Raw genomic sequence first — 19,079 nt, forward strand, 5'->3', positions numbered from 1 at the left:
GTTGAAAATCATAACTTTATATGTACATGTTTTTTAAAATAAAAAAGAAAATAAATAATTAATTAAATAGGATTTTTTTATCCATATACTTTTTAACTTAATTTACGTAAAATATATTCTCTTTAACACTCTCGTTAAGCCGAGAAATAAATATTATCCATCGCTAGCTTGCTGATGAGAGTCTGAAAATGCTACGTCACGTAAGTTTTTAATCAAAACATTTGTTAGCAGCAAACTAGTATGTATGTGTGAAGTACACGTTAAGCTGCTGTTAGGTTTCTCTTTGATAAATTGGCTAGCGACTTCGATATGTTTGGTGCGGTCATATTATAATGCGTTATACGCAATGCTTATGGTTGACTTGTTTTCACAGTGTAGATGTATAAGTTTTTTTTATTGATTTTTAAATCTTTTGAAGTTTTTCTTATTTGTAGTAGTTCACGTACCTGTGAATTATTACTCGAAATTCTGATTTTGTACTTGATCTAGCAACTATTTTTTGTTTCTTACTCCTCCAGTTAACTAGGTCACCCCTAAAGAAGGTACAATAATCTGTGATAAGTTTTTTGTTTGCCACAAATCTTGCATAATATGCATTTAAATAGCCTTTTAGAAGTAATCTATCGCTCTTCTTGAACAAGATCCCTTTCCTAGGTGACCCTTTAGGTAATGTGACAATTTATAGGTTGCCTATAAGTGCACTTCTTTAATATTGTACATAAATTGATTTATAACACTTATTGTATAGGTGATGTTTGATCTTATGAGTCTCCCAGTTAATATTTAGTATATTTTTTTATCTAGTGGTGTATCTTCTTCTGCCACTCCTAATTTATGATTGGGGTCAATAGGTGTACTAGCTAGTTTATATGCTAGCTTGTTATTATCTTTTAACAGGTCACAAATGTAGTTCTATTAAGAGATGAAGATCTCAGATTTTGAGCAACCGACTTCAACCCCAAAGAAATACTTTAACTTACCTAGCTCATTGGTTTCAAATTCTCTTGCCAGGCATTACTTTAACATCGAATTTTCTTTTTCATCATCTCCTGTTACAATAATGTCATTAAAATATATTAGGAGAACTGTAACTCTCCATCTCTCTGAGTGCTTGATAAACAGAGTAGTGATTTCTTGAGACTGCTTATACCCTAGGTTTATCATCACTTTTGCGAATTTGCCAAATCATGCTCTTGGCAATTGCTGGTGCCTTCTTCAATTTAAGCACTTTATTCAGTTCTGCTTCTCTAACAAAACTTGGTGGAATCTCTATGTAGATTTTTTTTTCCAAGTCTTCATGTAGGAAAATTTTATTCATAGTAAATTGTTGCAATTGCCTATCAAAATGGACAGTTAAGGATAGTAAGATCTGCATTGTATTAATCTTGGTTACTAGTGGTGGCGCGATGTTCTACGTGAATCAACGTTCCATCCTTCAGGGATGTTCAGCAGTTGTCCGGGCACTATACTAAGAAGGGGGTTCGTCAGTGTTGAAGTGCCATCTGAGTACTGATATTTAGCTCTCCAGTTTGCCGATCGATAAGATCTCTAGATTGTGAGGCTTCCCTATTAAAAAGTTATCTAAATAGAAAGTCGTTTCGATCTAATCCATTCTTGTAACGGTAAATAAGATAAGCGGTAAAGGTGATAAGTAAGGGATACATGATGGATTTTTCCCTTTAAGACCCAGAAAAATGAAAAATTCATTTTCAGAGAAAGAAGTCATCAGGAATGGAATAATTGAAAATTGTATGCGGAAGAAAAATCTAGATCAAACTCCCTAGATATTTTTCCTTCGGCAAAAATGTTTATGAAGCCATAGAACGAAAAAAAGGCATTGGAAATTCAAAAGGGGAGCCAGAAGCTTCGCTTCTGGTAGCTCCTGTCTAATATGCAGACCTTTTTGGATCCCTGGTTCAGTAGTGGGGATATGATGTTTTCACCTTTTAGAGAGTGTAACCTTTCTTTCTACTTTTTCTCTCTTATAAGAAAAACTAAGAATAAGAGGAATCTCATGTAAATACCATGGAATAAAGCGTTGGCATTCATATCTCCATCGCCAGGTTTCGCCTCATCAAACCATAATCATTGCCTCTCCCTCTCCGCATAAGGACAAAAAATCTATGATTCTTGTTCTCGAAACTCCATTCTTTTTCTTTTTCACACAAACCATGAAGAATGGGAGCTCCTATCCAATCTAATTAAAGCTAAAGGGGAAGAAAAGGCTCGGGATGGATTTAGGAGTCTTTGTGCTAAATGTTTCTTGGTAGTTTATTGCATAAGTCTGTATGTAGCCCTTTGCCACTGGTCTTACTTTATATCTTTCGATTATCCCCATCTGACTTTTATTCGATTGAGAACATCCACTTGCATTTCGCATGATTTTTCCTTTGAGCAGGTTCACCATTTATTATGTTTCGTTCTTCTCTAATGCTTTCATTTCCAAATTCATAATATTTTTTTATTTTTCACAAAATAATGTCTCAAATGTAGTGTTAAAAATACACTCAGTATCCAAACATATTTTTATCATATTGTGAGTACTTATCAAATAACATAAACTATGAGATAGGATAAAGAAGACATTTAGTGCATTACCTTTACGAAATGCAATAAGTATATCGTTATAAGACTGTATAGGTTTTTCGAAATTTATCTCAATGCAGGGTCAAGGTTGGATGTTTGATTGACTTTGGCTCAGAACTCAGATTCTTCCTCTTTGTATACACCTGAGTGAACTTAGGTCAGGTATTGTCTCTTGAGTAAGTGAGTTTTTTAGTGGGTTCTGATGACTTTCCTGTGGTGGTGGTATTGGTGTTGGAATGTGTGGAAAAAGTGGCAAGGTAAAGTTAGTTGAAAATTCTGTTCTTTATATTTTTGCATAGGCTCTCTCTAAAGATAAAGTTGGATGAAAGAGGAACAAGAATATCAACCTATTTGGATTGTCAATCTTGGTGGGTCCTTTTTATTGAGTACTTTTATAAGTTTTTGGTTAAACATGACACGGTGGAGGACAAAATCCCTTTTTGGCAGATCTAGAAAGTGAATGCTCCATCTAGAATCACTTTTTTTTTTTGCTTGGGAACTTGGGTGTGGAAGTACTTTGACCATTGACAAGTTGATCAAAATAGGCAAAATTTTGATGACTGGTTGTTATTTATGTTATAGGGAAAAGGAGACTTGTGATCATATTTTACTTAGGTACTCAATAGTGTTAGAATTATGGAACATGGTGTATGGAATTCTAGGTGTCAGTTGGGTTAGAGCAGACAATGTGAGGGATAAAATTTGGGCTTAGAAGTCTATTAGTGGTTGGAGGAAACATTTAAGAATTTCCTCTTACTATTTTTAGGTGGTCTGGAAAGAACAATACCGAAGAGCTTTTAAAGGAGAATATTGATAAGACAAGGAATAGGTGGTTTCAACTATTGGGTTGTCTGTAAATGAGAATTATTTATATGTTATGGCGGATTTTGGTAACATTATCAAAGTCCTTATTGATATGTAGATATTTTTTGTATATGAGTTGACATTCTTTTGTGCTTGTTTTGATAAGTTATTTTTATTTTAAAAAAAGATGAGGTTGGATGAAATGTCGTTATTGTTCAACAAAGGTAATATCTGCGAAGACAGAGAATTTTTATGTAGACAGATGGTGACATTTATACTCCTTTTGAGAGGAATAATTCACAAAAAGTCTTGCCATTTTTTGGGTGGTGTGAAAAGAAAAGAACCAAAGGGTTTTTGAAGGGGTTGAGGGTAATTTTTTAAAACTTAAGGATAAATGGATATACTATTTAAACTCTTTGTGTTTGGGATATGATGTTAATAGGATGGAAGTTTTTGGACATATTATTGACCTAATGACTGATTTGTAAATAATTTTAACATAGACAACACCTGTTTGGTGTCTTATTGTTTATAATACACACTTTACTCTTTTTATTTTAAAAAAAGTAATCCAAAAAACACATTTTACAATATGAGGATTAAGTTTTCCTCTTTGACGAGAATGAATATGAATGAAGGCAACACATCCAAATATATGAGAAATTAGATGGTTTGTGATACTTACTCCTGTGTAAAACTTGGAGAGTGCTTCTAGAGGACTTTTGAAGTTTAAACATTAGATGGTAAGTGGTTAATAATGTAGGTACCTGTAAGGACTGCTTCGCCTCAGTATTGTTCTAAGACGTATTTTTAGAAGAGAAACGCTCGTACGATGGTTAGAAGGTGATGATTCGTGCATTCCATTACTTTATTTTGTTATAGAGTGTGGGTACACTATGATTAATGAAGGGTCCATTCTTGATGGAAGAATGATGAAATTGTGTGACTAAAAAAGTCTTTGACGTTGTCTGAATTTTTTTAATGCAGGTTCTGAATTGAGCTTAATCTTATTGCAAAACTAGAGTATTTTATGATTAACTTCTGATTTGGCTTCGAGTAAGAAAAGTCAAGTCACTCTAGTGCAATCATGAATAAATGATATAGATCATCGAATCCTAAAAATATTAAGCGTATGAGTAAGTTCCCAAATATCATTATAGATTAATGAGAAAGGAACTAAACTTTTTATTATTACTGATGAGAAATGTTACATGCTTATGTTTGATAAACTCACATATATCATAGTATAAATTTTCATAATTTAAATTCTTGAATAGCAAAGAAAATAGAAAAAATCAGTGGCTAAGTTTTTTGTGGTAAAGTCAAAGGTTGTATGTAGGGTTAATAATAAAAACATAAAAAAATTTCTAGGTGCATCCAAGTAGTAGTGTCCGTTTCTTGCTTCAACACGTCGAATCATCTTTCTCGAATTATCTTTTTGAAAGTCATAGTGAGAAGAGAAAAATATTAGTTTACAATTCAAATATTGTGATAACTTAGTGAGATTAGTGTATAGTTTGGAACCATGTAATGGATTTTGTGAGAACAGGATAAGACTAAGTTTAATGTTACCGTTGCTTGCAATGTTATTGAGAGAACCATTTGTAATGATAATTTTCTTATTACTTGGACATGAAACATATGCATTAAAGTATTTAGAATTATTAGCCATATGATTTGTGGTTTTGAAGTGTATAATTAATGAATTTTTAAATGGTTTAGGTAAGACATTCAAACTGTGTGAAAGGAAAAAAATACTTGAGTGTTTTTTCACACTTTACATGTGAGTTTCTCAAAATCCTCTAATCAACTTCGTAGTCATTCAATTTCAGTTTTGAATGTAGTGAGTTAGTAGATTTCTCTTTCTCCTACTTGTTGGCTATCATAAACCTGTTTAGAAGTTTCCTGTGAGGTAGTTTTTATCCCTATTCCTTGTTGGAGGTATTGGACTTGTCATGTTGTTTCTAGTATTTTTCTTTAATGTGTCTTGTTGCAAAATGTACACCAAAGATTATCCCTATTATCCACTCCAGGAGTTGAATTCTTAGTGTAACTCAATTCCTATGTCTGTTGACGAGGTTTGGAGAGCCTCATGAGACTAGAGCTGAGCTATCAGTGGAACGGGTTCTAGCATGATCTCTCTACTCTTCCTGCAGTTATAATAGAAATTACCTCATTGAATGATGACATTTTCTCATTTCCTAATATTTGAATCTTTACTTGATCGTATTTAGTATATAGTAATGCCAGAAACTAATAGGCACAATTTTTTCTACAAAATTTCTTGAGGTGGGATACATCTTTATTGCAATCTATGGTAAGACTTTAGTACTAATCTAATTCCTGCCACCGGTTTTCTAACATATTAGAACATTCATTGACTTACCTGTTTCCTTACTTGATGGATTATGTCTTGACAGTCCTATGATAAATATGTGCTGAATCCTTGGTTTTAGAGTAGGTTTCGCCTATTGTGTCTCATACTTATTTTGTTATAGACAGAAGCATTATAGTCTTGCTGATTTCTGGAACCATAAAATTTTGGAGCCATGTCATGATCATCAAGTCTTCTTTGTCCCAACCATTAAAGGTTAGGCCTTTTGGTTTTAGTCTGGTACTTAGAAGATGGCTGAGCTTACATGTTCCCATGAGGGTGATTCATATTAATTGAGATTAGTTCAAGTAATCTTCGCCTGTGAAATGATAAACAACCTGGATTTGCTGAAATTCACTGTTATTTTGCGTGGATTTTCCTGTTAGAAGTTTGTTCCAGTGTTTTGGATGTTGCCTTTGACATCACTTGAGAGTTGTAGGGTAATTAAAACCAAATTAAAAGTCAGAGGAAGGGTATTACCAACTGGATAGAAAGGAATCATGGCCACTGGAGGCTGGCTGAGTGCGTGGGACAGAGGTAGCATACTGGGTAGCTGGATGGAGGTGCGTGGGGCAAGGGAGCGGTAGCTCGCTTTTTGCGCTACTGTCTATGTACAACAAAGGAGGCTGGGTGCATGGCAGAGCCGGATAGAGCTGTGTAGGTGTGGTTTTGGCTGTTGGCAGCTGAGCGACTTCCTCTGGCTGCTTTTTTGACCGTGTGGTTGGGGTTAGGGCTAGCTATATTGGCCGGCTTGTGGTGGAGATGGCTGGTCTTGTGGTGGCCAGTGGTTAGAGTGTGGTGGCCAGCGATGAAGGCTGATCTCCTTTACAATTTTCTTATTTTGACGATAAAGGCCGAATATGACTTGTAAAAAGTTTCAAGGTTTTTTTTAGCATGGAGCTCTGTGTTAGGATCCAACTAATAGTGGTTAGGTTTGTTAGAAATAATTAGTTAGGTTATTTTGATTGGTCAGAAATTAGTTTCAGTTAATTATTTTTCAGCTATAAAAGGTAGAGTTGAGATATGATTTATATTAAAAAAATATGAATGAAACTTAAAACTTTTCTCTACAGAAATCCCTCTTTTCTCTCCATCTTCTTTACTCTTTCTTCGTCCTAGATTCTAATTCTATCTCATCTTTTTCTAGATTATTTTTTTGCAACAATTGTTCTTTTTCTTCTTTTATTGCTTCATAAATCAAGATATGTTCTTGACACCCTGATCCCGTGTTGAGAATAGTTGAATGTATATCTAATTGAATGTCACAATCCCATATATATTGGTTTTTTAAAATAAAAATGAAAATAGTCAATTAATTATGTAGGATTTATTTTACCTTATACCTTTTAATCTAATTTATATAAAATTCCACCCTCTTTAATACCTATAATATCATTTAAGTTGTTTAAGGGCACCTTATTGGTGAGTTGCTGTTCCATTAGTTTGCAACACATGATTACTTTGAGGATATTTTTGGATGCTACCACTGCTAGTTTCTTTTTCTTTCTAAGAAAATGTGACTAGATATGAATTAGATTTTTCAAAAAGAACCTTTTTACTTATGTGTTTTCTGTAGGAAGTAATTCACTATAAATTGTTGGTGTTAACTAAATTATGAGGCATTTAATGAAAGTTCCAATAGTTTTAGTTTATTAGGTGATATATTTGTTTGTTTTATTGCCCATGTAGTCCTACAGTTGCACATATTTATACACTTATAGCATTGATGTAACGAGTTTCTTTAAGTGATATGGTCTAGATGAGGCTTTTGAATGCAGATGGTACTGATTCTTGTGCTCAAAGGTGAAGTATTTTCTAATTTTTCAGATGTTGAGGACTGCTCTGAGCAACAGACTAGCGAAAGTACAGGGATTTTTATTTCGTGCTGCTTTTCTACGGCGTATGCCATTATTTTTCAGGCTGATATCTGAGAATATTTTGTTGTGCTTCCTTCTATCAACCATGCATTCTACATCAAAGTACATAACTGGGACCTTAAGTCTGCGGTTCAGAAAAATACTGACAAAGCTTATCCATGCACATTATTTTGAGGTAATATTGCCCTCTTTTTGGATTTTAGGCAATTAACTTTCTTTGTGTTTACCTTTTTTAAAGGTAGTTGTCACTTTCCCTATTGACTTGTGAGATGAGTGATTTCTTGTTTACGCATTGTAAAATGTTAGGAAAAAAAAACATTGAATATTTCTTGTATACTATTCAACTAAGAGTAGGGGTATATATACATATAAACAAATTCATATTTAGTAAGCAAAATAAATTACCTTATTAATTTTCTTTCTAATTATGCTTAATATATTTGAAAATGTAATCATACTTTTATGTACAAAAAATATTCTATAATATTATAACACTTCTTTTCAAGTTGGAGCGTAGATATTAATAATGCGCAGTTTGTTACGAAGATACTTAATCCGTGTTTCATTTAGAGGGTTTGTGAATATATCACCAAATTGTTATTATATCTTCACATAACCAATAAATGTAAAGTTTTTTTAAATCTTTTCTCGGATGAAGTGATAATCAAACTCGATATTTTTGAATATCTCATGATACATCGGATTTGAAGTAATATGAAGGACAGTCTGATTATCGTACCAGAGTTTTGCAGAAGATGTGGGTTTCAAACCTACTTCATCTAAAAGATTATGTATCCATAAGATTTCGAATGTGGATTGGGTCATAACTTTATATTTAGACTCTGTACTTGAGTAAGATACAACTGTTTGTTTTTTACTTTTACATGATACAAGATTTCTACCAAAAAAAATACAATAACATGTAGTAGATCTCCTATCATTGTTAGATCATTCCCAATCAGCATATGTAAAGCATTTAATGTGAGTATATTTATAATTTTTAAACATTATGTCAGGTCCCGCTACATCTTTTAAGTAGCACAATATTTGTTCAAGAACTTCTCAGTGTCTGACTATAGGTGGAGACATAAATTGACTCGTAATATTGACATAATATGCAATATCTGGACGAGTCATAGTGAGATAGTTCAATTTCTCAACTAGTCGCCTTTATTTTTCTGTATCATCAGGGGGATCAATATCATCTTTTATAAGATGTACATTTGACATCATTGGTGTCTTGCATGACTTAACTTTCAGCTTTATGGTTTCTACAAATAGATCAAATACATACTTCATTTGAGATAACCAAATTTCTTTCTTGCTTCTCGTTACTTCAACCCTCAGAAAGTATTTTAACTGTCCAAATCTTTGATATGAAATTTGGTATGCAAGAAAGACTTGAGAGAGAATATTCCTGTATGATCATCTCTTGTAATTACAATATTATCAACATAAACAATAAAAAGTATAATACCAGTTGTTGATTGTCTATAGAAGATTGAATGATCACACTTTACAGACTACTTCATTAAACCGTACAAAGATTTCTTGAAATGACAGACTTTTTTGTACTCTCCCTGAGCAACAAACTCATGTGATTGCTCCATATACACCTTTTAAGAGATCACAATGAAAAAATATATTTTTAATGTCTAACTGGTATAAGGGTCGATCTCGGGAGGTTGCAATAGAAATAAATAAACGGATAGAGATAAGTTTGGCTATTAGAGAGAACATATCAAAATAATCCATTGCATAAGTTTGAGTATAGTTTTTCGTTACCAGTCGAGATTTAAGTCTCACTATAAGCCATCTAGATTCACTTTGACCGCAAATACTTATTTGCACCCTACCGCATTTTTTCTTTTAGGTAAATCTATCAGATCCCACGTATGATTATTATTAAGAACATTTATTTGGTCAAGCATGACATTATGCCAATTAAGGTGATTCAGAGGCTCCTTAACTGTTTTAGGTATAAAAGTTGAATATATAGAAACAATTGAAGAGTTAGACGAATGAGATAATTAATCGTATGAAATGAAGTTAACAATGAGATAAGTACAGTTAGGAAGGATGCATTGACATGTACCTTTATGAAAACTGATGAGAAGATCAAGATCATGTGTGGAAGGATTAGATTACGAAAAATCTAGTGCAAGACATGTATCATTAGTTTGTTGTCTTCTGAAATAAATATGAATAATTGGCGGTTATGCTTGAGTTGGAGGCACACCATCATCAGTTTACTTAAGTAGAACAAAAGGCACATAAGGAGAAATATCATTATTTGGTTGCTCCATAGAGGTGCTGGATTGAAACTTATAGATAAGTCACTCATCGTCCTTCATCTGATCTGTATAATTGGACGGTGAGGAGAAGAACAACATATGCTCTGAAAAGATTACATCGGTTGATACTAGGTATTTATTTAGATTTTAAAAGTAATGCCGATATCCTTTTTGCAAGCGAGCCAAAAATACACACTTCAAGTCTTTTGAATTTAACTTAGTAATAATAGGTCGCACATCTCGAATATAGCAAGTGCTACTGAATACCCGTGACTGTACTGAAAATAATGACTTATTTAGAAAAAAAATACTGTAAGGAATATCACATTCAAATACTATAGATGGTAAATGATTAATTAAGAAACAAATAGTGGATACAACAACGGCCTAGAATTGTTTAGGGACCTGTGTCTGAACAAAAAGGCTCAAGCAGTTTCAAGTAAATGTCTGTTGTTTCTCTCAGCAACCACGTTTTGAGATGATGTATCAATACAAGAAGATTGATAAAGAATCCCTTGTTGAGTCATATAATTCTGAAATAAATCTAACATATATTAGTTGAAATTATCACGTTTTAACATATGCACAGGAACATTAAATTGGTTTTTGATTTTGCATAAAAAGTACAAAAACGAGCAAATACTTCATAACGATTTTATATAAAGTACATTCAAGTCATTTGAGAAAAATCATTCACAAAAGAAACAAAATACTTAAATTTTGTTTTAGACATAACAGGATATGGACTCCAATATTAGAATGAACTGATTCAAAAACAGAGTTAACTCGTTTATTAATTTTTGAACTTGACGACTTATGGTGATGTTATGCAAATTGACATGACTCACAATTTAATGAAAATATATCATGAAATTGATGACATAACTTTTTCAACACAATGAGAGATGAATATCCCAATTGATAGTGTGTTTCAAATGGAGAGACGACACTGGAGTAGACAACTGATCGAGACATCAAACTATCAAAAATATAGAAATTTTTTGATACATGTCCTTTATTGATAATTTATTTCATCATAAGATCCTGAAACAGGCAATGATCAGGAAAAAATGAGATACAATAATTAAGATATTTGATAAGTTTACTTACAAAAATCAAACTGAAAGTAAGTTTAGATAAACTTAATACATATGTAAAGGTAATGGAAGGAGCCAAAACCATCAATATTATAGGTTGATCTATCAACAATAGTTATAGGAGAAGATACTTTGTGTGATCGAAAATTAAAGAAGATAGATTTACCTGTCATGTGATCTGTAGTATCAGAATCAATCATCCATTTGTTTGAGAAGGAGATACAATATCTTTTATATGATTCACCAGAAAGATGTGTATTCCTTCAAAGACTCTTGAAATTGAGAGAATCTTTCGTACTCATTGCCTGAAACCATAATAATTTTCTCAAAGGAAGAGCTAACAGTAGCAATAATAGTAATATTAGCAGTTTATGTTCTCTGATTCCGATTTTGTAATTTCTTATATTGCCGCTTTATATGTCTTTGCTAATGATAGTAGTAGCTGACAATATTACTTAAATTATTGTTTCGACAATCTACTGTTTTGTTTCCTTCCCTGTTATTATTTCTTCTTCCTCATTTGGCAACAAGAATGTTGGTGGACTGATTGGGTATAGTAGTCTCTGTGCATAACACCCTATTGAAAACTTTCTGAATAGATGTGATCTCGGGACCAGATAAAAGAAGTGATTTGGAAATCTCAAATTTACATGGAAGACTAGCCAAGAAACTCATTATGACCATCTGCTCTTTCTGGATTTTTTGTACCTTGATGTCAGCACTGAACGACAAAAGTATATCAAACTCTTTATATATATTTTTGAATTACATAAAGTAGACCGTGAGAGATTTGACTTTCTTTTCAGTATGGTAGAAGACCTTACAAACATCATACATGCGGGACATGTTTCATTTGCTTGAATGCAGAAATTCTAAGTAATCCATTAGTTTTTTAACAAACTCATAGTGATTAATTTAGCCAATTATCTCACTAATAATTGAATTTATAATATGTAGAAACAACTGTGCATCATCTCTTAGCCAAACTTGTTTAGTTCCATCAGTGAGAGAGTTTTGAATCAAATAATCGTCCTTGTCAATATTGCGTAGATAAACCCTAATAGTCGTGCTTCACTTCAGATAATTAGTGTCATTCAATTTATATTCAGTGGTTTTTGACATGGCTGAGATTATTTCACTTGCAGAGAAATTTCTATCATCCATATTAATTCAGAAATCATAAAAATGTCACCTAGAATACCTAAAATACAACAGTAAGAGATATACGGAAGTAACTGCAAATAAATTAGAAATTTTGAGAAAATAGAATATTTTTTCACGCACGGTTACCAACAGACCTATCAGAACCTCGCTGCCACGACCGGAGATCGAGCGCTGCCGTACGTGTCGCTACTAGAAAGCCATGCACCACCACTGGAAACCTGCCGGAAACCATCAAATAACTTCCTTTTGGCCGGTAATACCGCAGAACTCAAATGTGCATCCAAATCCGGAATGTAGCTCACAAAATTGCCTTAAATCGCGCCGAAGAACAGAAAATCGCTTGCTGTCGCATGATCTGCTCCGCTTCGGCTCTTTTCCGCTCCAGCCTTCTTGTTTCACGCTCAGAATTGGTCAACCGAGCTTCTCTTCGACTTCTCTTCGTGTGGAACCCGACATGCATGCAAAACAACTTCCTCTAGCACACTTGATGCACGCAGAACCAGATGCTCGCAAAAAACAGCTTCATTCGCTTTTTCTGCGTACACCACCGTGCCGGCCGCACTCTAAATTGGTCGAAGGTTGGAGGTCGACTTCCTTCGGTGTCGGAAATGGGTTGTTCAACCCGTCTGTTAGTTTAATCTAATATGACCTTTAAAACTCTAACTCTATCTCTGATGCCATGTAAAGAGTTAAGAAAATAAATATTGAATATTTCTTGTATATTATTCAACTAGGAGTAGGGATATATATATATAGACAGATTCATATATGGTATCCAATATAAATTATCCTATTAATTTTGCTTCTAATTATGGTTAATATATTTGAAAAATTAATTATATTATTATGTACAAAGAATATTTTATAATATTTTAACATACATAAAATTCAGTTGGCTCATTTTTAGAGAGAGGGGTATTCAGTAGGACAGAATGTGGCTGGAACTTAATTCTTTGTGACAAAATGATCAAAAGTGTTCACTGGAGTTAGGGAAATGGCTGGGATGCTAGCCAAAGATCTACCAGCCATAAAATTCCATAGAAGGTTATTTCAAGCTTGGTTAATATCTATAAGTGTCGTACAGGTATACAGCAGGGGACAGTTCCAAGGTCCTTTTTTGGGAGGATCTTTGAAGGGGGGACCGACCCTTGGATATTCAATACCCACATCTCTTCTGCATATCTTACCATAATAATAGTTCTATTGACCAGTTCTTTTGCCTTTCTAACGGTCTCTGACTTGAAATTTTCACTTTTCTCGTAGCTTGAATGATAGGGAAACTGTTAAGCTCCTTACCATGTTACGCTTGTTGCAGTCGGTTTCAACCTTTCCAGCAGCCTTATTGCAGGATATGGACCCTACTCTCATCGGGTACATATATCTGTAAATCGTTTTCTGATTATATAATAAAAAATCCTGATTGTTACCACAGTACCTTTACCAAGGCATTCTGGCAAATTCGTGTGGACTGTTACTCTTTATTGGCTTAACACTAATGAGTTGCTGCAAATTCGTTGGCCTAACCAAGTTTTGTCTCATGATTTATGTGTTATATGCCATAAGGTCGGGGAAACACATTTCATCTCTTTTTACGTTGTCAAGTGGCACGGAAATTATGAGTCAGGCTTTTTGATGCTTTTAACCTAGTATGAGTTACTCTTCTGGATTGTTTCATCAACACAACTTTGGGTGGCTTTGGGATTGAGGTTAAAGGGCAGATCATTGTGGCAGAGAGCATTATTTCCTGGTCTTCGGACTGTTTGATTGAAAGAAATCAGTGGATATTTGAAGACCGTTCTTTGTAGGACAACCTCATCTGAGAAGATTACATTTCTAGCTTCCCTTTGGGCCAAGCCTCAAGGAAAATACTCCAAGATCTCCCTCACCTTCCTGCATAGGAGCTGGATGCTTTGGTCATATGATTTGTTCTCTTTTTGTTGCTTTCTTTTTGTATTTTTTGTTTTCCTTTTATTTCAGCTGGATATCTTATCTGCTGTCCTTTTTGTAATGTTTCCTCCTTATCTTAAATTATTTTCTTTATCACAAAAAAAAAAAAAAAGAAGGATGTGGCGAAAACCTCTCTGGAAATGAACCAATCAAGGTAAAGGATAAAGAAGATCCTGCAACAATTACAAAGAATAAACAATTTGGCAGACTATTTGACTGAGTCTAGCGAGGAGTTAGGATTGTCTTTGGCTTTACTGGAAATGTAGGAAGACATTTTGGTTTCTCTCTTTGATAGACATTAAGTCTAAGAATTATGCAAATGTTAAGGTGTATGCAGTAATGCTTTCATAGTGCATCGCAAGTATCATTTGATACTGGAAGATGAGGGTGAAAAATAGATTTTTGCAGTGCAAATACTTAACATATTTTCTAATGGAAGTGAATGTTCCTCTCTTTATTGACAAAGTTAACCGCTTAATATGTATTTTTTTCTGGGCTTGCCTGATAAATGTAGCATGGAGATTTAAGCAGTCTTTACATCTTTTATCTCTCACTGATTTATCAATCTCTTTTTGGGTTGTAGAACATGGCATATTACAAGATATCACATGTTGATGGCCGAATTACTAATCCTGAGCAACGAATTGCAAGTGATGTTCCACGATTCTGTTCAGAATTGAGTGAGCTTGTACAGGACGATTTGACGGCAGTTATTGATGGTCTACTTTATACTTGGCGCCTATGTTCTTATGCCAGTCCAAAATATGTCTTCTGGATATTGGTAATTTTCCTGTTTAATATTGCATGTTTGAAAATTATTTTTTATTATTATTTTAGATTTTTGGAAGTGCTGTGCAATTAATTTCCCAAAGAGCTGCTGAATGCTGATAGCTAGTAGAACTGCTGCAATTAGCCATTCACCATGTCTGTTATTTTATAGGCTTATGTACTGGGAGCAGGGACTGCGATAAGAAACTTTTCTCCTGCTTTTGGGAAATTGACATCCAAAGAACAACAATTGGAAGGGGAATATAGACAACTTCATTCACGGTTAAGGACACACGCGGAAAGTATTGCATTTTATGGTGGAGAAAATAGAGAAGAGTCTCACATTCAACAAAAATTTAAAGCTTTGATTAAACACTTGAGTGTGGTTCTTCATGATCATTGGTGGTTTGGCATGATCCAAGATTTCTTATTGAAATATCTTGGTGCTACTGTTGCTGTTATTTTGATCATTGAGCCCTTCTTTGCTGGGCATCTTAGACCTGACACTTCAACTTTAGGACGTGCAGAGATGTTAAGCAATCTGAGATATCACACTAGTGTCATAATTTCACTGTTTCAGTCGCTGGGTACTCTCTCTATTAGTTCAAGACGGCTAAATCGGCTCAGGTAATGCTAGTAGGTTGTTTGTGACTTTATGCGGAATTGAGGAATTTTGTTTTACTTCTATAAAGTAAATTCAAGAAAATATCTGCTTATATTCCATATATTAATGGTCTTTTCCTTTTAATCCAATCCTGTAGAAGGTATTCACTTTCTACTTAAGTCATTAAAAGTCAGCAGAGTTAATGGGAAAATGAATGGAGGCAGATAAAGAAACAAACATAATTCTAAATCAAATGGTGTATCTTTCTGCATTTGAGAGAGCTCGTTGTATTTAAGCTTTTTTCATATATGAAATCTCTATTATGTCTTGTACATATGTTCTTCTTATTTCTATGTTGTATGATTTTCACTTTGTTTACAGTGGTTATGCTGACCGCATTTATGAGTTAGTTGTCGTATCAAGAGAGCTAAGTGCTGATGATAAATCTTCTCTTCAAAGAAATGGAAATAGGAATTGCTTTAGTGAAGCTAACCACATTGAATTTTCTGGTGTTAAGGTACTTGAAATTCCCTGAATTAGTAAATGGTATTGAAATAATTCCCTTACATAATTCTTATGGTCTGATACACTTTCCAGGTTGTTACTCCAACTGGTAATGTTTTGGTGGAGGATCTGACTCTTCGGGTTGAACCAGGATCTAATCTTTTGATTACTGGTGATTTTCAATTTAAAGCATGTTTTAATTTCTTATTTGGACCATTTTTTTTAGTACTCTTATTTTTGTTTCTTTGTCTTGGTCACAACCTTCCTAGTTAGCTCCCATTTTTTGTCAAACAAAATATAGTTGTATCTTCGATGAACCAAAGTTGTCTGCATGTTAGTCCTTTGTCAATGTGGATTAGTACCTAAGAAATATCAAGTTTTACTTGGCTGCATTATGGTCTTGTCTCTATTTCCTTTTATTATATTTGGTCTAAAAGAAGCATTTACCAACATGTGGTGAGTGGGTTGAGCTAATGTTCCAATAGCATGTAATTTTAATTCACCATCAATTTGCCTTGCCTCTTTCCATTTTGAGAATATGTGGTGGAAAGCGGATGACTTTTGGGAGTTAAGTGTGTTCTTGGTGGTTTGAGCATAGACCGGTTGTTCATGCCAATTACGGATTTGTGCATGTGAGGATGCGGGTGAATTAGTGGAGTATGGAGGTTTTCGCTAGTGTTGCTTCCAAGAAGGACAAGTTATTGGCATCTGTTGTTGCTCTGGATAGAAAGGAAGGCTTGGTTGAAATCAATCAAAGGCAGCCTTCGAGGATCACTCCCGTCAAGGAAAGGGCATAAATGTACCAACTTTTTCCTTATGATAGCCAAACTCCTATCATGTTCTAAGCTAGTGGTGGGTGCTAGTGAGTTGACATAATAGAATATATTAGCTTTAGATTGTATAAATAATTCACAATCAAAATTCAACTAAATACAACTATACTTTTTAGGAGTGTATTATTGTTTTGGTAACTTTAGAATATTCTTTTTATTAGTATTTAGTTTTTTCCACTTGTATAGTACTATAAGTTCCCTAATTCTGTTAGTATTAGTATTTCTTAATTCAGTCTACTTAATGAAAGTTACTTAGGAAGAATTGTAAGTATTTTTGTATTTCCACTTTTTTAGATAGAATTTAGTTATTTAATAAAATAATATGAGAGTTTCTCAATTTTTTGGTCCTCTGGTGCAACCAAATCCTTAACGTGATGTTTAGGATTTTTTGTGTGTGATGTCTAAGAAACTTTAGGTATGACATCTAAGTTTTTTAATCCATAAATTTCTGATTAGCAAAACTAACCCAACTTTGTTTACATTGGTTGGTATTAGAGTTAAAAAAATTTTATACCTGAAATTTCAAAGCTCTATATTCAAACAGTGCTGAACATGTCTGAAAAAATTGCAAAACGATATGACCATAAACCACCTGACAATTAGTTCCCCAGTCATCACTGAGTAGTGAGCGAGATGGCCCCCTACTAGAGTCAAAGCTCATCAATTAGCAGACCCTTGAAGTCCTATTCGCAAAACTCCACCAGGAAACATGCCATTCACTACAAGTTCTTTCAGTACTGCCGCTCTCAATTCTGTACTTCCATACACTTGCATCTTATACCAAACTATGTGACCCCCATCTCTAGTTGAGTTGACTGACATAAGCTTGCTGTTGTTCGATGAATGAAAGTTGATATGTGCACCACATGCATGCCTAGTCACGAGTTGACTAGTCAACTTACCTGGATCCACTCCCACCTCAAAGAGACTAATATGATACTTGTTCAAGAAAAATTCAACCTCCTAAATGGTGATTAATACTGAATTTAATGTTAGGCAAGATGCATATGAGGTACACCCTAATACTAGATTTGAGATAATGAAAAACACAAGTAATGCAATTTTAATTAGGACCCTTCCAACAACCCTAGGGATATTCTACTTCAACTTGGTTTGCTCCAAATCAATCCCATAAGAACTGCTTGTCTGCGCTTCATCCTTACCATACACTCTCGAGAAGACTCAATCGAGTTAACTCTTACAAATTCAAAGTAGATGGAGACCAACCCCTCACAGAATTAAGAGGATTGACGTTCCTGACATTCCACAAAATTAGAATGTTCTTTGAAGCTCCAAGGTAGGAAGACTCCAGCGCCTGTATCACATTCGTTCCGTATTGTGCTTGAATCCATGCTCATTATGTGGGGACTTTCCCCTTTCCGATTTAAGAGCATATGTCTCGACACTTGAAATTTAATAAGAAAATGAGAGAATGGTCAGGTAGGAAGGCAATGAATTTGGATTGGAGGGTCACTGATTTATGAGGGATTGAAATACTTGAAGAGGAAATTGAAATCATAAAATAAAGAGTACGGGAACGTGAGTTTGAGAAAACTAGAAATTTGAGGACAGAAGAAGCATTTAGGTAAACTTGCGGCCATGAGAAACCTTTTTGAGAATGAGAAGGAGAATTTAATAGCCCTATAAAATGAGTTTGAGGAAGTGATGGTGAAGGACGAGTGAAGTTAAAGACAAAAAGTTAAAGACTAAATGGGCAAAAAATGGGGATGCTTACACGCCTCTATACCATAGGGTGGTCGATGAACGTAGAAGGAAGAGCATGATCAAAGAATTGGAAATTGATAATGGGAGAGTAGAAAGGTGAATTAAGATAATAGGAAGTGAGATACCTTAGTACTTTTCTGTTAATGAAAGATGTGAACCATAGGCTTTTTGTTTAGCGTATGATTTGGTGTCAATTAGGTTGAATAGATGAATTGGTTGGAAAGGCCATTTGAGGAAGAGGAAACAAGGAGGGCGACATGGGATTTAGGAAGTGAAAAAATGCCTAACACAGATGGTTATGATAGAGTTCTTCAAGAGATGTTGAGACATGGTAAAAACAAATTTATCTAAAGCTTTTAAGAATTCTATTTGAATGGAACCATACCTGAGAGCGTGAATGCTATATTCATCACTTAGTGCCAAAAAGGATAAGTTTGTGAAGGCTTTTGACTATCACCTAATCGGTTTAGTGACAAGTGTCTATATGATCCGAAGAGTATAT

General features: G+C 34.2%; 1 protein-coding gene across 8 annotated transcripts in view; it reads left to right on the forward strand.

Moving 5' to 3' along the window:
* ABCD1 (peroxisomal ABC transporter 1) overlaps window positions 1-19,079 on the forward strand; it is a 74,568-nt gene that overhangs the window by 17,366 nt on the left and 38,123 nt on the right. For all 8 annotated transcript variants that reach the window (XM_088223119.1, XM_088223121.1, XM_088223122.1 and 5 more), the window contains 5 exons: window positions 7,592-7,816; window positions 14,727-14,924; window positions 15,084-15,538; window positions 15,897-16,032; window positions 16,113-16,191. In XM_088223119.1, coding sequence (XP_088079245.1) covers window positions 7,592-7,816; window positions 14,727-14,924; window positions 15,084-15,538; window positions 15,897-16,032; window positions 16,113-16,191 — 1,093 coding nt within the window. The remainder of the gene's footprint in view (window positions 1-7,591; window positions 7,817-14,726; window positions 14,925-15,083; window positions 15,539-15,896; window positions 16,033-16,112; window positions 16,192-19,079) is intronic.

Source organism: Carica papaya, chromosome 6, assembly GCF_054855325.1.
Source record: "Carica papaya isolate Zhongbai chromosome 6, ASM5485532v1, whole genome shotgun sequence".
NCBI lineage: Eukaryota > Viridiplantae > Streptophyta > Magnoliopsida > Brassicales > Caricaceae > Carica > Carica papaya.